The following is a 27,123-nucleotide window of genomic DNA, read 5'->3' as shown; positions in this document are numbered from 1 at the left end:
TCTTGACCCACAAGCATTTAATGGACCTAAAATGAGAAACAGTTCCTATGGTAATGCCCCTGAGATCACTTGTACCTACAGTCGTATTCTGCCAGGTTTGATATCCAAATTCAGCATTCAGCCATGTAGAACTGAAAGAACTTGTCTCAGTGAATGTTGTGTGTGACAATCAGTATTCTGATCTGTTGATAGAACTAATATACATATGAGGTCACTGTTAAGGTTTTGCATTAGAGTGCAAGTTTGATGGAGCTGGGGTTCGTTTTGCTTTTGGGTGTCTGTTGGAGATGGAAATGACACACTGGAGTGTTTTATTGACAGAGTTGTAAGCCTTATGAAGGCAGAAAGGAGTCTGTTCTCCCAGCTTTTTATGGTCGTACTTTTAAAGATTTGTGTGGGTGGGTTGTGTCCTCCTGCAAATATAAGTCACTAAATATAGTTTTTGTTAGTTAATATAAGGGCTTGTCTAAACAGCAGGGTAATGGACCCTGCTGGAGGTGATTTCTAAAGCACACGGACATGTTGCGCATTAATTGGTTTGTGTAGACCCTGCTGATGCGCACTAAAGGTTCCCTAGTGAGCTTTAACGTAATGCTGTTTCAAACAGTACTATGATAAAGTGTGCTAGGGAACCTTTAGTGTGCACCGGCAGGGTCTATATGGGTCAATTAATGTGCAATGTTATGGGCATGGTTAGAAATCACATCCTTGCAGTGTGCAGTGCTTCTCCGTGTAGACAAGTCCTAGGTAAAACAAATATTTGCCTGTAGAATCCTTCATTGGGTTCATGCTTTAACTCAAGCATCTCTCATTTCCATGTGATTCTGCTCCAGTCCAGGATAGGTATATTGGCATTTTCTTGGAGAATTATATGAACTGAAATACATTTCCGCTTGCTAAGATAGTAGAGCTGTGCTTTCTTTCAGTGCTGAGCACTGCACAGCTGGTGGAGAGAACAATGTGCCTCCCTGCTCCCCTTGTGGCGTTCAGGAGTGAAATCTTGGCCTCACTCAAGTCAATTACAAAACTCCCATTAACATCAGTAACACCAGGATTTCATTCCAGGGCTCATGGAACAGTCCCTACTCCGCAGAATCCAAGGTAATAGCAGAAATGGTGCTGTAGAGGAAGCTGCCCTCCTCCGTATTCTGTAGATGGAGTACCGCCCACATGTGGATCAGGAACTATGATTGTATCCCTTGTCTGTACCTACAGCAATACTGTGTCCAACAGTGGAGAACGCAGCTTGTGTAAAGTTTCTCCTTTATAATGCTGTCAGTTCTAAACCTTATTGATATAAATGTCCTATTTGCTCCACTAAAGTCTTTGTGCAGCAATTAAACTATTAAAGTGCATAATACTATTTAATCAGAAGGGGGTCATGAAAAGGCCAGAGGCTAGTGGTTTTGTCTGCAGTAGTAGATCTATTAGTTAAGTTTGCGTGTCATGTTTGTACAGGGGTAAAATTCAAACCAGTTAAACTGGCCTTTTATCAGGAAAATCTAGGAAGACTAAATGGTTTAGAGAGACACGCTTATGCTGTGTGTTCATATCTTTAGTTATTACACATCCAGATTGGGAAATTAACAAAAATGTATTAAAGCGTAAATTGACAATTTTAAACGGTGTAGTTACAAGTGTGCTGAAGCATAAACGTTCTTTAATTGATTTCATGCCTCATGTGGTTGAAATTGCGGCTCACTTTCAAAATATTGTAAGAAGGCTGAATAAGAACAAACCCCTCCATTTAGCATTTACATTAAATACTTTCCATCTAAACCATTAATTACTATTCTTTTTTTTTTTTTTTTTAAATAACTGAAAAGCCAAGGTTTGTAGTGACTGCCACCAGTTGTGGGGTATGTTTTTCTTTTACACTTTCTGTTCCTTTCAATTTTGTGTGGAGAGATTTTCTCCCTTTGCCATGTTAATCTGGTCAATCAAGTTCTTCAGGATTTTTTTAAAATGTAGTTCACCATGGGACATTAAATATTTACATAATACAGCACTTAATTCAGAACAAACTCCCAATCCGCCATTCACGTACTCCTAAGCACTTGGGTGTTTTGTTGTTCCCAAGAGTGTTCACGGAACGCAAAAGTATTGCAAATGCTAATGTGGATAAAGAGCAGCAGCAGAAGTGCTGTCACAGCTCTCTTTAGATGGCACAAATAATTACACATAGTGAATGAATTCATAAAAGTGGCAACTTGCTCATGGGTAATTCATGGGCCAAGAATGACTCTTGCCCCTTGTAATAGTTACATCATCTAGTCAGGGAACAGAAACAATACCATGTGACTTAGGGGATACCGCAGAGTGCATAGTGAATACAGGTACTTCTAGCGAGCTAATTACAGTCATGTTTGTAATACAAAATAAAAATCACTTGTTATGTCTGTGGATAATTCAAGAATATAGTCATATCATAAATTATTTGCAAGAAATATGAATTGCTCTAGGTTTACTTGTGAAGATAGGGGATAATGACATTTAACCAAGCAATCAAGACAGAGTGCTGTAATATTCCTAGAGTTTTATTAGTTTATTAACATGATAGGACTAAAATTATGATCTGTTTCTGTGTCTCTCTGTGGCTTTTTAAGTGGAATAATTGGCAGAATTCTTAAAGATGTGTGTGAATAAGGATCAGGTCAAAGAATAAATCTAACTGAGGGTCTGACTCCCCAAACCTTAGTCATACAAGTAGTCCCATTGACATCAAAAGGAATAGGACTGCTTATGTGAGTAAGGACTACTTGTTACCAGGTTTGCAGAACCAATCCCTTAAAAAAGATACTGTCTTCATCCCTCACTCTCACAGATCTTGGGAGACAGACCAGTCCTCGCTTACAGATAGCCCCCCAACCTGAAGCAAATACTCTCCAGCAACCACACAACAAAAACAAAAAGAAAAGGAGTACTAGTGGCACCTTAGAGACTAACCAATTTATTTGAGCATAAGCTTTCGTGAGCTACAGCTCACTTCATCGGATGCATTCAGTGGAAAATACAGTGAGGAGATTTATATACACAGAGAACATGAAAAAATGAGTGTTATCATACACACTGTAAGGAGAGTGATCACTTAAGATGAGCTATTACCAGCGGGGGGGAGGGGGGAAGAAAACCTTTTGTAGTGATAATCAAGTGATATAATGATATATGGGATAGCTCAGTTTAGCATTGGCCTGCTAAACCCAGGGTTGTGAGTTCAATCCTTGAGGGGGCTGGTTAGGGATCTGGGGCAAAAATTGGGGGATTGGTCCTGCTTTGAGCAAGGGGGTTGGACTAGATGACCTCCTGAGGTCCCTTCCAACCCTGATATTCTATGATTCTAAGGTTTCAGAGTAACAGCCGTGTTAGTCTGTATTCGGGAAAAGAAAAGGAGTACTTGTGAGACTAACCAATTTATTTGAGCATGAGCTTTCGTGAGCTACAGCTCACTTCATCGGATGCATACCGTGGAAACTGCAGCAGACTTTATATACACACAGAGAATATGAAACAATACCTCCTCCCACCCCACTGTCCTGCTGGTAATAGCTTATCTAAAGTGATCATCAGGTTGGGCCATTTCCAGCACAAATCCAGGTTTTCTCACCCTCCACCCCCCCCACAAATTCACTCTCCTGCTGGTGATAGCCCATCCAAAGTGACAACTCTTTACACAATGTGCATGATAATCAAGTTGGGCCATTTCCTGCACAAATCCAGGTTCTCTCACCCCCTCAACCCCCCTCCCAAAAACCACACACACAAACTCACTATCCTGCTGGTAATAGCTCATCCAAAGTGACCACTCTCCCTACAATGTGCATGATAATCAAGGTGGGCCATTTCCAGCACAAATCCAGGTTTTCTCACACCCCCCCACCCCCATACACACACAAACTCACTCTCCTGCTGGTAATAGCTCATCCAAACTGACCACTCTCCAAGTTTAAATCCAAGTTAAACCAGAACATCTGGGGGGGGGGGGGTAGGAAAAAACAAGGGGAAATAGGCTACCTTGCATAATGACTTAGCCACTCCCAGTCTCTATTTAAGCCTAAATTAATAGTATCCAATTTGCAAATGAATTCCAATTCAGCAGTTTCTCGCTGGAGTCTGGATTTGAAGTTTTTTTGTTTTAAGATAGCGACCTTCATGTCTGTGATTGCGTGACCAGAGAGATTGAAGTGTTCTCCGACTGGTTTATGAATGGGCCATTTCCAGCAGTTAACAGGAACCTCTGAGGAACGGTGGGGGTGCGGGTGGGGAAATAAACATGGGGAAATAGTTTTACTTTGCGTAATGACACATCCACTCCCAGTCTCTGTTCAAGCCTAAGTTAATTGTATCCAGTTTGCAAATTAATTCCAATTCAGCAGTCTCTCGTTGGACTCTGTTTTTGAAGTCTTTTTGTTGTAATATTGCGACTTTTAGGTCTGTAATCGAGTGACCAGAGAAATTGAAGTGTTCTCCGACTGGTTTATGAATGTTATAATTCTTGACATCTGATTTGTGTCCATTTATTCTTTTACGCAGAGACTGTCCAGTTTGACCAATGTACATGGCAGAGGGGCATTGCTGGCACATGATGGCATATATCACATTGGTAGATGTGCAGGTGAAAGAGCCTCTGATAGTGTGGCTGATGTGATTAGCCCCTATGATGGTGTCCCCTGAATAGATATGCGGACACAGTTGGCAACGGGCTTTGTTGCAAGGATAGGTTCCTGGGTTAGTGGTTCTGGTGTGTGGTTGCTGGTGAGTATTTGCTTTAGGTTGCGGGGCTGTCTGTAGGCAAGGACTGGCCTGTCTCCCAAGATTTGTGAGAGTGATGGGTCATCCTTCAGGATAGCTTGTAGATCCTTGATGATGTGTTGGAGAGGTTTTAGTTGGGGGCTGAAGGTGATGGCTAGTGGCGTTCTGTTGTTATCTTTGTTGGGCCTGTCCTGTAGTAGGTGACTTCTGGGTACTCTTCTGGCTGTGTCAGTTAGTTTCTTCCACTTCTGCGGGTGGATATTGTAGTTGTAAGAATGCTTGATAGAGACCTTGTAGGTGTTTGTCTCTGTCTGAGGGGTTGGAGCAAATGCAGTTGTATCGCAGAGCGTGGCTGTAGACGATGGATCGTGTGGTGTGGTCAGGGTGAAAGCTGGAGGCATGTAGGTAGGAATAGCGGTCAGTAGGTTTCTGGTATAGGGTGGTGTTTATGTGACCATCATTTATTAGCACCGTAGTGTCCAGGAAGTGGATCTCTTGTGTGGACTGGTCCAGGCTGAGGTTGATGGTGCGATGGAAATTGTTGAAATCATGGTGGAATTCGTCAAGGTCTTCTTTTCCAAATGGTCCAAATGATGAAGGTGTCATCGATATAGCGCAAGTAGAGTAGGGGCATTAGGGGTCGAGAGCTGAGGAAGCGTTGTTCTAAGTCAGCCATAAAAATATTGGCATACTGTGGGGCCATGCGGGTACCCATAGCAGTGCCGCTGATTTGAAGGTATACATTGTCCCCAAATGTGAAATAGTTATGGGCGAGGACAAAGTCACAAAGTTCAGTCACCAGGTTTGCCATGACATTATCGGGGATAGTGTTCCTGATGGCCTGTAGTCCATCTTTGTGTGGAATGTTGGTGTAGAGGGCTTCTACATCCATAGTGGCGAGGATGGTGTTTTCAGGAAGATCACCGATGGATTGTAATTTCCTCAGGAAGTCAGTGGTGTCTCGAAGATAGCTGGGAGTGCTGGTAGCGTAGGGCCTGAGGAGGGAGTGTGCATAGCCAGCCAGTCCTGCTGTCAGGGTGCCAAAGCCTGAGATGATGGGGCGTCCAGGATTTCCAGGTTTATGGATCTTGGGTAGCAGACAGAATGCCCCAGGTCGGAGTTCCAGGGGTGTGTCTGTGAGGATTTGTTCTTGTGCTTTTTCAGGGAGTTTCTTGAACAAATGCTGTAGTTTCTTTTGGTAACTCTCAGTGGGATCATAGGGTAATGGCTTGTAGAAAGTGGTGTTGGAGAGCTGCCTAGCAGCCTCTTGTTCATATTCCGACCTGTTCATGATGACGACAGCACCTCTTTTGTCAGCCTTTTTTATGATGTCAGAGTTGTTTCTGAGGCTGTGGATGGCATTGTGTTCTGCACGGCTGAGGTTATGGGTCAAGTGATGCTGCTTTTCCACAGTTTCAGCCCGTGCATGTCGGCGGAAGCACTCTATGTAGAAGTCCAGTCTGTTGTTTCGACCTTCAGGAGGAGTCCATCTAGAATCCTTCTTTTTGTAGTGTTGGTAGGAAGGTCTCTGTGGATTAGTATGTTGTTCAGAGGTGTGTTGGAAATATTCCTTGAGTCGGAGAAATCAAAAATAGGATTCTAGGTCACCACAGAACTGTATCATGTTCATGGGAGTGGAGGGGCAGAAGGAGAGGCCTCGAGATAGGACAGATTCTTCTGCTGGGCTAAGAGTATAGTTGGATAGATTGACAATATTGCTGGGTGGGTTAAGGGAACCATTGCTGTGGCCTCTTGTGGTAAGTAGTAGTTTAGATAGTTTAGTGTCCTTTTTCTTTTGTAGAGAAGCAAAGTGTGGTAAATGGCTTGTCTAGTTTTTGTAAAGTCCAGCCACGAGGAAGTTTGTGTGGAAGGTTGTTTTTTATGAGAGTATCCAGTTTTGAGAGCTCATTCTTAATCTTTCCCTGTTTGCTGTAGAGGACGTTGATCAGGTGGTTCCGCAGTTTCTTTGAGAGCGTGTGACACAAGCTTTCAGCATAGTCTGTATGGTATGTAGATTGTAATGGATTTTTTACCTTCAGTCCTTTTGGTACGATGTCCATCTGTTTGCATTTGGAAAGGAAGATGTCTGTCTGTATCTGTATGAGTTTTTTCATGAAGTTGATAGATTTCCACTCTATACGGCTAAATGCAGTGCCTTGCATAATGACAGGTTTCAGAGTAGCAGCCGTGTTAGTCTGTGGCACCTTAGAGACTAACCAATTTATTTGAGCATAAGTTTTCGTGAGCTACAGCTCACTTCATCAGATGCATTCCAACAAAACAAACAACATTTTGTTGCATTACAACAAAAACACTAACCCAGGAACCTATTCTTGCAACAAAGCCTGATGCCAACTGTGTTCACATTTATTCAAGTCACAGCATCATAGGACCTAATCACATTAGCCACGCCATCAGGGGCTTGTTCCCCTGCACATCTACCAATGTGATGTATGCCATCATGTGCCAGCAATGTCCTTCTGCCATGTACATTGGCCAAACCTGACAGTCTCTATGCAAAAGAATAAATAAAGACACAAATCTGACATCAGGAATCATGACAGGTTTCAGAGTAACAGCCGTGTTAGTCTGTATTCGCAAAAAGAAAAGGAGTACTTGTGGCACCTTAGAGACTAACCAATTTATTTGAGCATGAGCTTTCGTGTAGCTCACGAAAGCTCATGCTCAAATAAATTGGTTAGTCTCTAAGGTGCCACAAGTACTCCTTTTCTTTTATCAGGAATCATAACATTCAAAAACCGGTAGGAGAACACTTCTCTGGCCACTCGGTAAAAGATTTAAGGGTGGCAATTTTGCAACAGAAAAGCTTCAAAAACAGACTCCAATGAGAAACTGCTGAGCTTGAATTAATATGCAAACTAGATACCATTAACTTGGGTTTGAATAGAGACTGGGAGTGGCTGGGTCATTACACATATTGAATCTATTCCCCTACGTTAAGTATCCTCACATCTTCTTGTCAACTGTCTAAATGGGCCATCTTGATTATCACTACAAAAGTTTTTTTTTCCTCCTGCTGATAATAGCTCATCTTAATTAATTAGTCTCTTACAGTTTGTATGGCAACTTCCCCCTTCTCTATATGTGTGTGTGTGTGTATATGTCTTCTTACGATATGTTCCATTCTATGCATCCGATGAAGTGGGCTGTAGCCCACGAAAGCTTATGTCCTAATAAATTTGTTAGTCTCTAAGGTGCCACAAGTACTCCTGTTCTCTTCATTAAGTCTTTCATCTCCATACTGTGCTATAATATTCCGTGTACTTTATTGAGAGACAGTTAATCTGAATAAAATCCCTTTCACTGTACCCCCAGAAAGAACTCTAGTCTATAAAAAGATGCTGCACATATGGGCCTTTTGGTATATAAAAAGAGGGGCTGCACTTTTTTTAAAAAAAAAAAATAAAAATCTCCTCCATTTGGAAAGACTTAAGATGTAATATGTTTGTTTTACTCTTATTTAAAATATGACCTGGTGGAGTCACAACTTAATTTTTTTTAAACAATTCCTTAATGCTACTAACATGATAAGGGAAATGTGTTTCAGGGATAGTGTGGCCTAGTCAAACAGAACATCAGAGGTTTTCTTACTCTTATTGGGTTTTGAGAAAAGAGCAAGTTATTCACTCAAGTACAAGATTTTAAGTAAAAAAGCTGGCTACCAGGCATACGTTAGCTGGTAGGGAAAAAAAAAAACAGAAGACTCTCTTAAAAATTGGAAAAAACAGGAAAATATTGTCTAATTAGAGGGGGAAAAAATGTGTAGTTTTCTTAACTTTGGGACCAAATTTGCAAACATTCTCTCACACAGACAGACAGACATTCATAAGATTTGGCAGGAACAAACCATGAGCCCTAAATATGCAATGTGCATAAAAGAACAAGATATATTTTCAAGCAAATATTCCAAGAAACTGAGTACAGAATTCAAATATCTGCCTCCCTCGAGACCTGATGATTTAAGAAAGATGGGTATAATTTTATAAATATATTTCAGACTACAATTTTCTAATTAGATATCTCATAGGCATCAAAGTCTAACCAAGCAGTCATTTGCAATTACAATTTGGCTGATCATTTCAGTTCTCATTAAAATCTAGTTTCACAGGTGCCTGGAGATTTGGCATTGGTGACGCACACTTAGACACGGGTTCAAGAATAGCTCCCTGAGCTGGCATAACTCAGGTGCATTTGGAAATGGTGCTGTTCGGCTCTGGGGCAGATAACACTTGGAGGAAGCAGCTTGCCAAACACTTGACCGAAAGGCTAACCATTTTTGCAGCCCCTCTAGAAGTTGTGACAATAGCGACGCATACAATATATCTGTTTTTTAATTAGGCAAGGTTCTGGGCATCCTCTTGATTACGATAAACAGGCTATAGTACATATACACACCAAATGACAAATGGCTCTTGCTGCTGTTTACTTGTTTCCTTTGCAACCCTCAAAACAGAATTGTTGTGATTTTTTGTGCTAGGCTATTTCAGATCTCAATAACTAACATCACCTTAGAAATTTCCCAGAAAAGCACATTGGAAAAAGCAATCACAACCTATGTAATTTGACATGAGTTGCACATTGTTTCTAATATCTTGTTGTTCATTAATGTCTAGAAATATTGCTTGCTCCCCTCATATGGGGCACGATCCATGGTAGGTGTTGTTATGCTTACAGGATTGTCAGTAGGGTTTGAATCTAGGGTCTTCAGACCAAAATCCAGACCTTCAAGGCTTGATCTAAAGGAGTAATTCCACTAACTGGCAGTAGCAGCTGGCTGTTATCTTCTGTGTACTTGCCACTACAGAAGGACACACTACACATTTTACAAGCTTATTACACAAACACTTAGGGTATGTCTACACTACGGAATAAGGTCGAATTTATAGAAGTCGGTTTTTTAGAAATCGGTTTTATATATTCGAGTGTGTGTGTCCCCACAGAAAATGCTCTAAGTGCATTAAGTGCATTAACTCGGCGGAGTGCTTCCACAGTACCGAGGTTAGAGTCGACTTCCGGAGCGTTGCACTCTGGGTGGCTATCCCACAGTTCCCGCAGTCTCCGCTGCCCATTGGAATTCTGGGTTGAGATCCCAATGCCTGATGGGGCTAAAACATTGTCGCGGGTGGTTCTGGGTACATATCGTCAGGCCCCCGTTCCCTCCCTCCCTCCGTGAAAGGAAGGGCACGCAATCGTTTCGCGCCTTTTTTCCTGAGTTACCTGTGCAGATGCCATACCACAGCAAGCATGGAGCCCACTCAGGTAACCGTCACCCTATGACTCCTGGGTGCTGGCAGACGCGGTACGGCATTGCTACACAGTAGCAGCAACCCCTTGCCTTGTGGTAGCAGACGGTACAGTACGACTGGTAGCCGTCATCGTCATGTCCGAGGTGCTCCTGGCCACGTCGGCTGGGAGCGCCTGGGCAGACATGGGCGCAGGGACTAAATTTGGAGTGACTTGACCAGGTCATTCTCTTTAGTCCTGCAGTCAGTCCTTTTGAACCGTCTTATGGTGAGCGGGCAGGCGATACGGACTGCTAGCAGTCGTACTGAACCATCTTCTGTCAGGCAGGCAGGAGATGAGGATTGCTAGCAGTCGTACTGTACCATCTTCTGCCGAGCAGCCATGAGATGTGGATGGCATGCAGTCCTTCTGCACCGTCTGCTGCCAGCCAAAGATGTAAAAGATAGATGGAGTGGATCAAAACAAGAAATAGACCAGATTTGTTTTGTACTCATTTGCTCCCCCCCCTCCCCTGTCTAGGGGACTCATTCTTCTAGATCACACTGCAGTCACTTACAGAGAAGGTGCAGCGAGGTAAATCTAGCCATGTATCAATCAGAGACCAGGCTAACCTTCTTGTTCCAATAAGAACGATAACTTAGGTGCACCATTTCTTATTGGAACCCTCCGTGAAGTCCTGCCTGAAATACTCCTTGATGTAAAGACACCCCCTTTGTTGATTTTAGCTCCCTGAAGCCAACCCTGTAAGCCGTGTCGTCAGTCGCCCCTCCCTCCGTCAGAGCAACGGCAGACAATCGTTCCGCGCCTTTTTTCTGTGCGGACGCCATACCAAGGCAAGCATGGAGGCTGCTCAGCTCACTTTGGCAATTAGGAGCACATTAAACACCACACGCATTATCCAGCAGTATATGCAGCACCGGAACCTGGCAAAGCGATACCGGGCGAGGAGGCGACGTCAGCGCGGTCACGTGAGTGATCAGGACATGGACACAGATTTCTCTGAAAGCATGGGCCCTGCCAATGCATGCATCATGGTGCTAATGGGGCAGGTTCATGCTGTGGAACGCCGATTCTGGGCTCGGGAAACAAGCACAGACTGGTGGGACCGCATAGTGTTGCAGGTCTGGGACGATTCCCAGTGGCTGCGAAACTTTCGCATGCGTAAGGGCACTTCCATGGAACTTTGTGACTTGCTTTCCCCTGCCCTGAGGTGCATGAATACCAAGATGAGAGCAGCCCTCACAGTTGAGAAGCGAGTGGCGATAGCCCTGTGGAAGCTTGCAACACCAGACAGCTACCGGTCAGTTGGGAATCAATTTGGATTGGGCAAATCTACTGTGGGGGCTGCTGTCATGCAAGTAGCCCACGCAATCAAAGATCTGCTGATATCAAGGGTAGTGACCCTGGGAAATGTGCAGGTCATAGTGGATGGCTTTGCTGCAGTGGGATTCCCTAACTGTGGTGGGGCTATAGACGGAACCCATATCCCTATCTTGGCACCGGAGCACCAAGCCGCCGAGTACATAAACCTCAAGGGGTACTTTTCGATAGTGCTGCAAGCTCTGGTGGATCACAAGGGACGTTTCACCAACATCAACGTGGGATGGCCGGGAAAGGAGCATGATGCTCGCATCTTCAGGAACTCTGGTCTGTTTCAAAAGCTGCAGGAAGGGACTTTATTCCCAGACCAGAAAATAACTGTTGGGGATGTTGAAATGCCTATATGTATCCTTGGGGACCCAGCCTACCCCTTAATGCCATGGCTCATGAAGCAGTACACAGGCAGCCTGGACAGTAGTCAGGAGCTGTTCAACTACAGGCTGAGCAAGTGCAGAATGGTGGTAGAATGTGCATTTGGACGTTTAAAGGCGCGCTGGCGCAGTTTACTGACTCACTTAGACCTCAGCGAAACCAATATTCCCACTGTTATTACTGCTTGCTGTGTGCTCCACAATATCTGTGAGAGTAAGGGGGAGACGTTTATGGCGGGGTGGGAGGTTGAGGCAAATCGCCTGGCTGCTGGTTACGCGCAGCCAGACACCAGGGCGGTTAGAAGAGCACAGGAGGGCGCAGTACGCATCAGAGAAGCTTTGAAAACCAGTTTCATGACTGGCCAGGCTACGGTGTGAAAGTTCTGTTTGTTTCTCCTTGATGAAACCCCCCGCCCCTTGGTTCACTCTACTTCCCTGTAAGCTAACCACCCGCCCCTCCTCCCTTCAATCACCGCTTGCAGAGGCAATAAAGTCATTGTTGCTTCACATTCATGCATTCTTTATTCATTCATCACACAAATAGGGGGATGACTACCAAGGTAGCCCAGGAGGGGTGGTGGAGGAGGGAAGGAAAATGCCACACAGCACTTTAAGCACAGTACTTTAAAAGTTTACAACTTTAAAATTTATTGAATGACAGCCTTCTTTTTTTTGGGCAATCCTCTGTGGTGGAGTGGCTGGTTGGCCGGAGGCCCCCCCACCGCGTTCTTGGGCGTCTGGGTGTGGAGGCTATGGAACTTGGGGAGGAGGGCGGTTGGTTACAGAGGGGCTGCAGTGGCAGTCTGTGCTCCAGCTGCCTTTGCTGCAGCTCAACCATACACTGGAGCATACTGGTTTGGTCCTGCAGCAGCCTCAGCATTGAATCCTGCCTCCTCTCATCATTCTGCCGCCACATTTGAGCTTCAGCCCTGTCTTCAGCCCGCCACTTACTCTCTTCAGCCCGCCACCTCTCCTCCCGGTCATTTTGTGCTTTCCTGCACTCTGACGTTATTTGCCTCCACGCATTCATCTGTGCTCTGTCAGTGTGGGAGGACAGCATGAGCTCGGAGAACATTTCATCGCGAGTGCGTTTTTTTTTTTTCTTTCTAAGCTTCACTAGCCTCTGGGAAGGAGAAGATCCTGTGATCATTGAAACACACGCAGCTGGTGGAGAAAAAAAAAGGGACAGCGGTATTTAAAAAGACACATTTTATAAAACAGTGGCTACACTCTTTCAGGGTAAACCTTGCTGTTAACATTATATACATAGCACATGTGCTTTCGTTACAAGGTCGCATTTTGCCTCCTCCCACCGCGTGACTACCCCCTCAACCTTCCCCCCTCCCTGTGGCTAACAGCGGGGAACATTTCTGTTTAGCCACAGGCAAACAGCCCAGCAGGAATGGGCTCCTCTGAGTGTCCCCTGAAGAAAAGCACCCTATTTCAACCAGGTGACCATGAATTATATCTCTCTCCTGAGGATAACACAGAGAGATAAAGAACGGATGTTGTTTGAATGCCAGCAAACATACACTGCAATGCTTTGTTCTACAATGATTCCCGAGTACGTGTTACTGGCCTGGAGTGGTAGTGTCCTACCATGAAGGACGCAATAAGGCTGCCCTCCCCAGAAACCTTTTGCAAAGGCTTTGGGACTACATCTAGGAGAACCGCAAATGCCAGGGCAAAGTAATCCTTTCACATGCTTGCTTTTAAACCATGTATAGTATTTTAAAAGGTACACTCACCAGAGGTCCCTTCTCCGCCTGCTGGGTCCAGGAGGCAGCCTTGGGTGGGTTTGGGGGGTACTGGCTCCAGGTCCAGGGTGAGAAACAGTTCCTGGCTGTCGGGAAAACCGGTTTCTCCGCTTGCTTGCTGTGAGCTATCTACAACCTCCTCCTCCTCATCATCATATTCTTCGTCCCCAAAACCTGCTTCCGTATTGCCTCCATCTCCATTGAAGGAGTCAAACAACATGGCTGGGGTAGTGGTGGCTGAACCCCCTAAAATGGCATGCAGCTCATCATAGAAGCGGCATGTTTGGGGCTCTGACCCGGAGCGGCTGTTCGCCTCTCTGGTTTTCTGGTAGGCTTGCCTCAGCTCCTTCAGTTTCACACGGCACTGCTTCGGGTCCCTGTTATGGCCTCTGTCCTTCATGCCCTGGGAGATTTTGACAAAGGTTTTGGCATTTCGAAAACTGGAACGGAGTTCTGATAGCACGGATTCCTCTTCCCCAAACAGCGATCAGATCCCGTACCTCCCGTTCGGTCCATGCTGGAGCTCTTTTGCGATTCTGGGACTCCATCATGGTCACCTGTGCTGATGAGCTCTGCATGCTCACCTGCAGCTTGCCACGCTGGCCAAACAGAAAATGAGATTCAAAAGTTCGCGGTTCTTTTCCTGTCTACCTGGCCAGTGCATCTCAGTTGAGAGTGCTGTCCAGAGCGGTCATAATGGAGCACTCTGGGATAGCTCCCGGAGGCCAATACCATCGAATTGTGTCCACAGTACCCCAAATTCGAGCCGGCAACGTCGATTTAAGCACTAATCCACTTGTCAGGGGTGGAGTAAGGAAATCGATTTTAAGAGCCCTTTAAGTCGAAATAAAGGGCTTCATTGTGTGGACCGGTGCAGGTTTACATCGATTTAACACTGCTAAATTCGACCTAAAGTCCTAGTGTAGACCAGGGCTTAGCTATAAATAACTTCACTTACTGATACAATCAATCCTGGAAACAGAACTAACCGCATGAGTAAATGTATTCATGTGTATGTTTACTGGACCAGCTACCATGAATGTTGTTCATAGTACTCTCTTCCATGGCTTATCTTCCAAAGCATAAGCTATTTGAGATTTAGGAATGGACAAAAGTATCATTGTTAATCTCTGAGTATGCACAGTCTGCCCAGCCATTTAATAGCATCATCATCAGTCAGATGAAGAGCCGGTAGCCTGCCGTCGAAGTAAGTCAGCGGGCACTCGTCAAAGATATGCGACATAGTCCGAAGTTGACTGTATCTACACGCGGGTCCCATTCAAAGAGATTGTTAATGATGGTATCACGTGGACCTGTCAATTGTGCCCTGGTCTCCCTCAAAGTTTCTAGAATTATGGCTGCTTTCTTTGAACGGAGAAAGAGTTAAATTTATGTTTTGGGCGGGGTGGATTTGATTTAAATCACTAGTCAGGAAGACTCAATTTAATCATGGATTTCTACATAAAAGTGTATTCTTGTTGGTTGTTATAACCTTAATCCATATTCTTCACAACTCAGAGATAGATGTAGGTTTCATTTTTACAAGGTACACACTATAAATTTTTAACGTGATTTATTTTGAAAACTTTTCAGATTAGTTTTACAGCTATATCAGAAAATAAATGATTGTTTGTTATTTCATTTACCAAAGGTAATTGAAGCAGATGTTTATGAAGTCACTGGGAGGTGAACTATCTCCAATTCAACAGGTTAATCATTAATATTTGGAGGATTTTCTTGCTAGGCTGTATTAGGAGGAGAACATCACCAGTCAGATATTTAAATTGTTTTATTTAACTAAAACAACAACGTTATGGATTCTGGATTTTTTTCTTCAACAGCAAACATATAACTTAATAAAACAAGCATATGATTTTTTGAATTTAGTTAAACATTCAAGTTTTTTAAAATCAGGTTTGTTTTTGTTAAAATTGTTTTTAAGTAAAATAGTTTAATGAATTTAAAAAAAAAACCAACAAAAAAACCCAACTGTCAGCCAGGTCAACATGAGAAACTTGAAATATTGGCTTCGGCAGCTAACTCAGTTGTCTTAACCTTCATTTTCCTGTTTGTTCGTAATCTGGAAAAGAAAAACAAGCTTTCCTGCTTTTTCAGATCCCAAATGATTTCTCAGTTTAGAATGAATTAGTCCAAAGTATTTTCTTTCTACACCGGTAGAAGAAGCTACTGCTGTTAAAAGTGAGATTATCACTTCAACAATCTCTGAATCCAAGTGCTTAAGTGACTCCCATCCGTTCACTGATGTGACTTTCTTTAAAACATCAGCAAACATATATTTCTTGACTGGTTCACCCTTAGCTCTGAACTTTCTTATAGTTGTCATTATGGAGGGATGATTGCTGGATGCTCATGTCATAGCCAACTCCTCTTCTTCAGGAGTTAAGGTTTGACCCTGATACCAAGTATTGAGAATATTTGCTAGAAAATGAGCTGGAGATAGTACTTGTCCCATTCGTGTTTTTTTTTTTTTTTTTAATGCTTGTAATTTAACTCTGTCTTTGCATATTTCTCTTTTTAAGATCTCACTTGGTTCCTTCCAGATTTCAACAGCGTCAGTAATAAAACAGCTATTTTCCTGCATTTTGTTCGAGGCTACAAGAAATAGGCTTCAGGGTACTCAGCATGTGTTCAACATTTCTCTTAAGCCCAATGTTGAGAACTTTGGATATGACAGTGCCATCTATTTTTTCACAGTTTTGTTCACAAACTGTCATTGGATTAGGCCAGTTCTTGATATAGTGCTCAAAAGAGTCCACTACTGCGTTCCATCGCACGACTTGTGGGAGAATTAGCATGGTTCCTCCCACTTTTTTCAGAGCAGCTGCTGCAAAGTGGTTGTTACAGAAGTATTTTTGCAATTTCAACAACATTAGCCTTTATTTTCTGGAACACTGAAGTCTTTGGCTAGAAGGTGCACGAAATGAGCACTGAAACCGTATGTTATTAGCTTGGGACTCTCTTCTAAATTTTTTCTCATCTTGGATACATTTGCAGCATTGTCTGTGACCAAGCTGCGTATTACACATGTGAATTTTTTTTTCACAGTTTGTTATAGCTTTTACTGCTACTTCTTGTAAGTATTCTGCTGTGTGTGCATTTCCTGATGTGTCAATTGTTTCTGTAGGGAAGACATCCCCTTCTTCTGTTGTCACACAAGCACATACAGGATCATTGTGGACATTGCTCCACCCATCAAGACTCAGGTTAACAATTTTACCCTCTAGACCTTTTGCACACTGCTCAATTTCTCTTTCATACACTTTATCCAGCAATTTGCCTGTGACATCTGCTCTGTTGGGTGGACTGTATCCTGATCTTAATGACTGAACCATGTTAATGAAGTGTGGGGTTCTCAATCATACAGAAAGGAGAGGTTGTTGCATAAACAAACTGGGCAATTTTTTTCGTCAATTACCTCTTTTTGTAATCTGCTGTTTCTAATCACAAGCTTATCTATGGTTGTTTCTGGATGATGGAGATTTTTTTTTTCTTTTTGCTACAGGTGATATACTGTGGCTATGTGACCTATATGATGTGACTGAAACACTATCATTGGCAGATAACTCTGAAACTATAGAAAATGATGGTGATCTTGAAGGTGGATAGTCTTCAGAATCCTGTATGTTGAGAATGGCTTCTCCTAAACAAAATAAGTCAAGGCAGTTATTTAATTATTATTACCATACTGCTCATTTAGTATTACTCATTTCATTCACTGACACTCAGTACTACTTTCAAGGTGAAATTGTAAAAGGAAGATCTGCCTATTTCAGCTATTTATATTTTTATCACAACTGCATCTAAAATGATAGTACCATAGAGTAACAACTATATTTTTTGCTCAAACATGAGAATTGAAGAGTAGTCCAGAAAGAAGACAGGCAGTCCTTAAGAAAGGAAGTATGAAATAAAAAAGTTTACCAACCTGAAGATCCTGCATGTTCAGACATGTTCCTTTCATCATCTTCAGTGCAGCTTCTTCCTGAAAAGGAATACTTCTCATGATGTTGTTTCATTCGGGCAACCAGGCCTTGCATTTCTTTGTTGCACTGTTTGCATTTTGCAAGCATGCCTGTCTTACCCACAGGTAGAGGAACCTCATTAAAGTATTCCCAAACTGGGTCTCTTTTACGGCCTGCTGCAGTTATAGGTTTTCCCTGCTAGTGAGAGAATGGCATGGTAGATCTCAAATCAACTAAGGCTACCCTCAGAAAGACCTCAAGACTTCTGGAATATGCTGCTCAAACAGTTTCACTTTTGTTTCTACTGCCTGTCCCTCCCTTCTCACATTTATCTCCAGACTTCTTCTCCTTGTCCAGATCTATTCTACCCCCAACAATCTTCTGTTCATTGAACTTTTTGAAACTTTGCACTTTTAGAGAGAGGTAAGGGATTGACTCTGTGTACACAAATTTGCAGAGGGACAATAGGCTCGAGGTCTGTTGTTAGCTTTTCCTGAGGCAGTAATTAAGGAGTGGTCAATGCATTATTCTGACCAACAGTTTTGCCCAATCTCCTTACTCACTCCCCTCACCCCCAACTGTGCTCCTGGGCAGTGGTTCTCAGCCAGGGGTGCATATACCCTCAGGGTACTCAGAGGTCTTTCAGGGGTTACATCAGCTCATCTAGACATTTGCCTAGTTTTACAACAGACTACATAAAAAGCACAAGCGAAGTAAGTAGAACCTAAAATTTCATACAATGACTTGTTTATACTGCTCTATATACAGTACACTGAAATGTAAGTACAATATTTATATTCCAGTTGATTTATTATATGGTAAAATGAGAACGTAAGTAATTTTTCAGTAATAGTGTGGTGTAACCCTTTTGTATTTTTAATGTCTGATTTTGAAGCAGGTAGTTTTTAAGTGAGGTGAAATTTGGGCATATGCAAGACAAATCAGACTCCTGAAAGGGATACAGTAGTCTGGAAAGGTTGAGAGACACTCTCCTGGATATGGACAAGGAAGAACCTTCCAGTTGTACAAAAAGAGATAATGGGACAAGAAACTAAAATACTTTAACCACTCTAATAAAAAGACAGTGAAAGTGCATAATATGAAACTATAACAATATCAAATACTACCTCGGTTGGTTTTAAGAATTTAAGACCACTTTCAGCTCAATGTTTGAATGAAGAAATTCCTCAAAATGAAGTTTACATTGGAAATTTAAACAGAACCCCAAATATATTGGGTCAAAAGGTTTTGTTTATAATTCTTAGTCAAACTAAGAGAAAAAGGACATTTGTTGTATGTCTGGCTGCCATGCTGCTTTCTCAGGGCTTATGTTTATGGCCCTACCAAATTCACAGCTGTGAAAAACAGGTCACTGACTGTCAAATCAGACCCCCCAACACACCCTTGTGAAATCTAGCTGTTGGGAGGAAGGGGTGGGGCTGGGCTGGAGGTGACCCAGCCGGGGACTCCTGCCATTCCCCCAGCCGCTAGTTCCCTCCAGGCTCGGGAGGGATGGGACTTGCTCTTCCCCTACACAACTGCTCTCGTGGGGGGGGATCAGACCCACCTCCAGGTACCTCTCCTGGCTGCAGCCCTGGAGCTTCCTGCAGGAAGGTTGCCGGAGGTGGAGGTTGGACTGATCTGCCCCGTGCCACTGGGAGTGCCCTGCAGCAGGGGGACATACCCAGAGGTGGGTCTGATCTCCCCCCGGCTCCTCGAGAGCAGCCATGCATGGGGAAGAGCAGGTCCTGTCCCTCCCCAGCCTGGCCAGGACTAGTAGCTAGGAGCTCCCAGCAGCAGGGGGGAGATCAGACCCGGCTCCGCCTTCAGGAACCTCCTGCAACTGCAGGAAGCTCCAGGGCTGCTACCTTCAGAGCCCAGCTCTGAAGAAAGTGCAGAAGTGAGGGTCGCAATCCCATGAGCCATATGAAAATGTGAAACTAACTAATTTCCAAATCCTATGGCTGTGAAATTGACCAGAATGTAATGAAATTGATAGGGCTCTACTTGTGTGGCTTTGCACAGGCTTCCGAACACATTTTTTTTCAAGTCATGCTTTTTGTTTGCAAACTCCTTGCTTTTGAAAGAAGTAAGCAAAATATTTGTTAGATTAATTTACTGGGCCCTATTTTGCTATCAGTTTAATCAGAACTCTCTCTTGAAATCAGTCTGTAACCAAGCTGCAATCCATGTGTTACAAATTTGGAAATAAAAGAGATGTTCTCATTCAACTACAAGTTGTTGGGCTTGATGCAGGAATTACCAAGTGAGATTCTATAACGTGGTACACAGGAAGTCAGACTGGATGATTATAATAACCTCTTCTGTTATTAAAAATATCTGAGTCAGCGTCACGCCTTTCAGCTAGTTGATTTTTTTTTTTTTCTCCCCCAAAATGCAGTAGTATGCATTGACCTCACTTTTTGGTGTTCTGCTTGAAAATATCTAATGGTGTGATATGACCAATATCAGGAATTTCAGCTGGTTTTCTGCCCCTGATGTTTTATCAGTATTTCTTTAGCTGAAACTTGTAGTTTTATGTGTAAATAAAAGATCTTCTTACTTAGATGAGAAACAATTCTGTGGAGCCTGGAGCTGGAAAGTGTGGTTTTTAACAACCTACCCACTTCCACAATTTTTAATGAATGGATTATAATAGAAACAGTAATAACTTTGGAAAGAAAAGCATTTTTGTTTTCTCAGGGACATAGTTATTTGAACATCTCCCTAACACTTGATGAAAAGATCAAACCCAACATATTTCAGATTGTTGTTTTTATACTATTAACTAATAGTTTCATAACACCCACAATATGTATCTTATTTTCAGTCAAAGTAAAATTGAATCCAGAGCAAAGCTGGCTTGTCTCATTTTGTATTTTGTTTGTTTGTTTGTTTCATAGTACGGCACTGTGATTTAATTTGGTCCATCCTAACTTTGCAACCTAAAGGATTTCTATCCTCCCTACCTCTTTTGGCTTTCTTAGGGCTGAGTGGCATGCAGAATCAAAGGCCAGATTTTTTTTCCGCTACCAAGAGTCAGTGTGTGATTCTGGCTACCCTTTCCACACACACTTCACCCCCCCAAGAAACTCTCAAAACATGAATTTTCCACATTTTCATGTTATAAATATTTTAATCAGCTACAGACTCACATTTACTCATGTCCTTTTTTACATTAGGTCTTATATTGCCTTCTGATCATCTTCCCGCCCAATCCTGTGGGAGGGTAAAGTTACTGCTGGAGTCTATAAATTGCACCTTTTTACTGTATTTCCTATGTGCTTTGATGTGTCTAAAACTGCCTTATTGGTTCCAGCCCTAGAAGACAGAAGTCAGCCATCTCATCACTATGGAATATGAAACGTGCATGTGTGTTTAGTGTACAAAAGAAGCCTTTTGAGAGGGTTTCTAAGCATGTGTTAGAGCAGTGATACCTAAAGCCTCAGTGGTTCAGGAGCCAAATTAGCAATCAGCATTACCCAAAAGAGACACAGTAGTCTAATTCATTGTTTCGTTTACTATAGTTAAAGCTATGATTTTTGTCACGGAAGTTATGGAATCCGTGACTTCCAGAGACCTCTGTGACTTGAGTCCATGGGAGCTGCAGGGTCTCCCCACCTCCTGTGGTGGCTGAGAATTGCAGGGGCCCTGAGCTCCCAGTCACAGTGAGCAGCAGGGGTGCCCCGGAGCTCAGAGCCACCATGGGCGTCAGGGGGTGCCCAGGAGCTCAGAGCCACTGTGAGTAGAGGGGGTGCCCCAGAACTCCTGGCCGCCACGAGTGCTCCAGAGCTTGGAGCTGCTGCAAGCAGCAGGGATACCCCAGAGCTCCAAGCCATGTGTGGTGGAGGACCCCACAGCTCTGAGCCGGGGCCCCCAAGGTGCTGTGGGGACCACGCAACTCCCCATTTTGTTGTGCATATTTTTATTAAAAGTTATGGATAGATCACAGGCTTCCATTAATTTTTCTTTATTGCTCGTGACCTGTCCGTGACTTTTACTAAAAATATGTGCAACAAAATCTTAGCCTTAACTCTAGTACAGTAACTCCTCGCTTAACATTGTAGTTATGTTCCTGAAAAATGCGACTTTAAGCGAAACGATGTTAAGCGAATCCAATTTCCCCATAAGAATTCATGTAAATGGAGGGAGGGGTAGGTTCCAGGGAAATATTTTTCACCAGACAAAAGACTATATTATATATATGTATACACACACAGTATAAGTTTTAAACAAATAATTTAATACTGGTACACAGCGATAATGATTGTGAAGTCAGAGGGTGGGATATTTCCCCGGGAGTGCCTTATGGCTAAATGATGAAGTAGCAATCAGCTGAGCCCTCAAGGTTTTACCCATTGTTGTTAATGTAGCCTCTCGCTCTACAAGACAGCACGAATGAAGGGAGGGGAGACAGCATGGCAGACAGACACACACACACACACACCGTGTGTGTGAGAGAGAGATGCGCATTGGCCCTTTAAGTACGCTGACCCCACTCTAAGTACACTGCCTTGTTAAGTAGATCAGCAAGTTGAGACAGAGGCTGCTGCCACGAAGCTCCCTCCATCCTGAGCCCTGTCGTGTCCCCCCTCCGTCGTCCCCCCCGCCCCGCTCTGTGGAGATATGGGGTAAGTGGGGGGGAGGGGGGACACCCTGACATTAGCCCTCCTCTTCCCCTTCTCTTGCTCCACCCCCCCCAACACACACACTGCAAGAAGGAGGCTCCGGGGAGCAGCTCCAAGGTGAAGGGCAGGAACAGCGCATGGCAGTGGGGGGGAAGGACAGCTGAACTGCCAGCAATTGATAGCCTGCTGGGCATCTGCCATACAGGGAACTTAGGGAAGCGGGGAGCTGATGTGGGCTGCCGGTCCACCCTGGTTTCATGCTCGCACCAGCTAGCCTCCACGGGCTGCTCTTCCTGCAAGCGGTGGACAAAGCAGGCGGCTGCCAAACGACATTGTAAGGGAGCATTGCACAACTTTAAACGAGCATGTTCCCTAATTGATCAGCAACGTAACAATAAAAAACGTTAACCGGGACGACTTTAAGTGAGGAGTTACTGTACTATATAGTCATATTTAAACAGTATGATGGAAAATATTTAGTTTATAAATGACTGATGAAGTGTTATTTTATCAACTCCAAGTCGTTAATAACATAGTAAAAGCATCCTGATTGGTTAATAACTTAGGTTAGTTATTAATTAAATCACACAGTTCTGCAAAGAGCCACAAGAACCACATTAAAGTGCCAGTTGTGGTTCCTGGACCTCAGACTGAGTATCCCTGTGGTAGGGTATCATCAGTGTTGTACACAGCTGTGGGCTAGAGTGTGGCACTTGGATCGCATCTGTACATAGAGTCCTTGAGATCCTGCACTGTCCCCAGGAGGAGCACTAGGGATATAGTCTGTGCCAGTACTGTTCCTTGAGCATGAAGTGCAATGTGCTCACCCATTTGGATGGAGCATATTGCTCCTCCTAGTGTACCAGCCTTAATCCATGCGGTGGGGTTGGAAGGCATGATCCTGTCCCTGCCTCTGCCCCACCCTTCTCCAGCTTCAAGGAGTAGGGGCAGGAAGGAGGAAGCCGTCCCTGTGCTCATTCTGTTGTGTGAGACTGTTGTACAGTTGCAGATGGTGAGTTCTTGCTAACTCTGTAGATATGCAAGGCCTGCAATGATTCAGCTCTGTACGTACCTCTGGGGCTGTGTACCCTGTAAATTGAGATTTTGCACTGGAAAAATGAATGTTGCCAGCTGAATGCATTGCAGCTATGTCCTCAACCCTGAGAAAACCATAGTTTTGCTATTGGGTAGAGGTTGTCATAGAGGAAGCTCACTCCTCTAAATCTGTTCACAATGAGAATTGTTCACATACAGCAAAGAAAAGAGCACTGAGATGGGCAGGGTAAAACCTGATAGCCTTTCCACGGAAGGCCACATGTGATGTGTCCTGGAATTTTCTTTAGTTGCATAACTTGTCAGTCATGTCTTTATTTATACTGTCCTGACCTTGCAACAGCACATTTGGCCTTGTGACCATAAGACTTATTTGGTGTAATCTCCACACTTCATGGCTCTCAGAAGGGTTTTGGCATCTCTTGCAGCAGCACAGTTGTTCGCTGATCTGAGGTGACTGTTATGTTACTCTTGTTTTCCATTCTGTATATTAGCTACATGTAAACTAAATTGGCAGTATTGACTTTTAAAGCCTGTAACATTGTTGGCCCTGGCTGTATTTCAGGCTTGCTCATTTAGCAGAGTATTGACTGATCATAGCACTCACACATCACCCAAAGTTTATGGTTTCCACCATTGACTAAGGTCATGAGACGATCAAGCAGAAGGTGGTATAAAATTCTTTCCCCAGTGACATCCATTGCCTTGGTCCATCCCCACTTTATAAAAGGCCTGCCACTTATCATTCGACTTCCCTTACCTCCCCACTCCTTCAGGGTGGGATTTTGTCTGATCACTCTTGGCCCTGTATTGATTGTTTTATTCACATTTTCCAAATTTGTTTTTGTATGTTATGTCTTGGTTTCTTTTTGTTCTGTTGTACAGTGCACCCAGCACTCTGGCTGTAGGCAAAAATAAATTACCGTTACTGTTATTCTTGGTTGAACGCTAATGGAAGGCTGTGAGCACAAGTATATCTTTCCTGTTGGTCCTTCCTTGCCTCCTCCTTCCAAAAGGCAGCTTACATGCACTGTCTTCAAAGCTACAGCTGTTTTGCATTAAGTTATCAAAACATAGCTAGGAACAAGCTGTAGTCATTGAGTTTCATGAATTGTCAACAGGATTCAAAACCTTTTATTAATAGTGACTGTGCAAAGCCAAAAATACAGCTTGGTTTTCTGGTATTAAGTTAAATTTCCATTTAATTAGACTCTTTGTACTGACTTTGAAAACTTAGCAAAGCTGATATGCGAATTGCTAAAGAGTAGTGTCAGTCACTTATCTCGTAATACCTACACTTTAAGATGAACAAACAGTAAGGAGTGTATTTTATAGCTTCTACATGTATTCCACTAACCAGATTGCTTGACTAGGTGTAATTCTAGAGTCTTAACAAAGTTTCCCCTCCCTCAGGAATAATTACTGCTACATCACTTCTGGTCAGGGGCACCTCTAAAATGTTTCAATTTTTGTTTGTTTGTAACTTACTGTTTAATTACATTGTGTGTAGCCAGCAATAATCTTTCCCCCTATTTAAAGATGCGAGGTGGGTGAGGTAATATCTATTATTGGATCAGACACAAGCCTTTAAACATGTGTAAGCTCAAATGCAGATATCAGTTTAATATAGCTCCCATTGGTTCCTTATTGGCAACAGCTGACACAGTCATACATTACATCCAAATATTAGAGTTGCAAAGTCAAGCACACAGAAGTTAGGAAGTGCCAGAGTTAAGTTAGTCTGTGCTATCTTAATTCGGCCTTCTTTGTGCACATACATTATGATACAGTCTTTAACAATGTAATCATACTGTTTTTTTCCCTACAAGTCTGCTGCCTCATTCAATAAATTAGTAGTTAGTACGGTGTTTTTTACCCTCAAAAAATATGTCCTCCACCTACTTTATTTAACACCCATTATCCAAATCCTGCACTGAATAGTTGTTTCCTCAAGGATTTTTTTTTAACAGTCCTTTCTTTCTCTAGTACCTGAGGGCTTCCCAAAGGGTGAATGTAACTTTGTAATACCCCTGTGAAATCAGATGGCATCATCATCCCCATTTCACAGCTGGGGAACTGAGAGACCGAGGTTTAGGCAAAAATTATCATGACTAGTACTTTCGGTTGTCTGACTTGACACCTAGGGCCTGATTTCTCAGAGTACATAAATTTTTTTTTATTATTTTATTAGAGCAGTTCTTTGAACAAACTTCAGTTGCGAGTCCTCAGCGCTTCTGCAAATCTGGCCTCAAGTGTCTCACCCTGAATATCTAGAAAATGAGAATCACAATTAGTAGCCACCTGGGACAAATGTTATTTAAGTGACTTGCCTAGCACATAGCAATTCTGGCACAGGCAGGGCTAGAATGAGTTCTCCACGGCAGCATTCAAACTGTCCTAACCGTAAAACCATCCTTTCTTTTCTTTTAATCCCCTGCCTCATTCACAACATACTTTCCAGGCAGTGTCCACTGACTCTTCAGATGCCTTTGAGGAGCAGCGGGTGCTGTCGGGGGTTCTCTGCTTGGTGTCCCCCTCCAGATCCCTGATTTTTCAACCTTTGACCTCACTCCTGTTCCTGTTTTTTTATTTGTTGTCCCCAGTATTTACTTGTGGCCTAGGTTCAGGGGCTTCTCCCCCTTTGATGAAGGGGTGGGACTTTAGCTTTGGGCAGACTTAGGCCCGCTGTCTCCTGGTAACCACAATAGGTACACACTTTCCAGCTTCTGGCACAAATGAGGCAGGGCCCTACAAACAACGGCCTCTTTCACTACCCAGCCCAGCTTCGTTCCCAAAGCAGGTGCATCCTGCGCACTTCCTTGTTGTGTGGAGCTGCTATTGCTGCCACTCCAGCTGCTGGAGCTGGAGGAGGGTGTGTGGCTGCTCTGCTCATACGACTCTTCCAGGCAGCAGTGGTGAGAGATTGTCTTGACTGCGACTGTTGCTGCAGCTGGCCTCCCCCTCTGCTGCCTGGAGTCTCCTAGTAGCAGCAGCTTTTTGTCAGTGTTGTTGTTTCCCCAGTTCCAGCTTGTAGTGTGGCCTGCCCTCCATTTTGGTGCCCTTTCCCTTTGTTCATTTTGGTGAGGTTTTTGTCTGAGGATCTCCCTTCCCCGTTGTGATTGTTTGGTCTGTTTGTTTGTCCGTCCCCACCCTTATTCCCCTTTTTTGGCCCTGCTCTGCCCTTTCACTTGGGAAGACAGGCTCCCTTGTAATCCCCCTTCCTTTCCCTTTCAGCTTTTACAGCTTCGCCCCAGGAGTGCCCTTCCCTCTGGGGGGGACAGGTCTCCCCTATAGTTGCTCTCCCTATAGGGTGCAAGAACCTGAGCCTCCACCACATTAAGTCTTTCCTTTGGTGGAGGGCACTGGTTGTTAACCAACTGGTCCTGTCCATGCTCTAGTACCGGTTCAACACCCTGAGTCCACCCCTAGGTACCCTGGCCAACTCCAGAGGGAAGCCCTGGAGTTTTTTAGGCCAGGGAAGCACTGTCTCTCTGCAGGTCTTCCGAGCCTCCCTCTGGAAGAGGAAGTGCAGGGCCTGGTATGCTTTTGCAGTCTGCTCTATACTTTCCATCTTCAGGCCCTGCAGAGATTTCTGTTTAGTGCTTGTAGTCCTCTGGAACATCAGAGGGCTCTGATATGACCAGCAGCTGTTTTAGCTCCATCTGAGACGTGGTCTTCAGTTTCTCTGAGATGCTGTTTTGTTTTTTTTTATCAGGACCTCCTCAGGACCTGAACATTGGTCTCCACAGCCAGGTGCATTGCATGGCTGAGGACTTGCTCACTGAACCTCTATTCCACAGTCCACATCTTGTGGCTCAGCTGGTAGAGGTCTCCTCGGTGCACCAGAGGTTGGTCCTGGCTGGTGTTGCCAAAGTTGGAGACCTCCTGGACAATGGTCAGTGGGAGTGGATGAACCCCGGTACACTCGCCCCATGTA

The 27,123-nt window shown here is 43.8% G+C and overlaps 1 protein-coding gene across 1 annotated transcript in view; it reads left to right on the top strand.

Annotated features, from left to right (window-relative positions):
• ANO6 (anoctamin 6) overlaps window positions 1-27,123 on the top strand; it is a 132,610-nt gene that overhangs the window by 14,297 nt on the left and 91,190 nt on the right. The window contains exon 2 of the mRNA XM_077840912.1: window positions 26,902-27,081. Coding sequence (XP_077697038.1) covers window positions 26,902-27,081 — 180 coding nt within the window. The remainder of the gene's footprint in view (window positions 1-26,901; window positions 27,082-27,123) is intronic.

Source organism: Eretmochelys imbricata, chromosome 1 (assembly GCF_965152235.1).
Source record: "Eretmochelys imbricata isolate rEreImb1 chromosome 1, rEreImb1.hap1, whole genome shotgun sequence".
In the NCBI taxonomy this organism is placed as follows: domain Eukaryota; kingdom Metazoa; phylum Chordata; order Testudines; family Cheloniidae; genus Eretmochelys; species Eretmochelys imbricata.
This window is presented reverse-complemented; position numbering and strand designations above follow the sequence as displayed.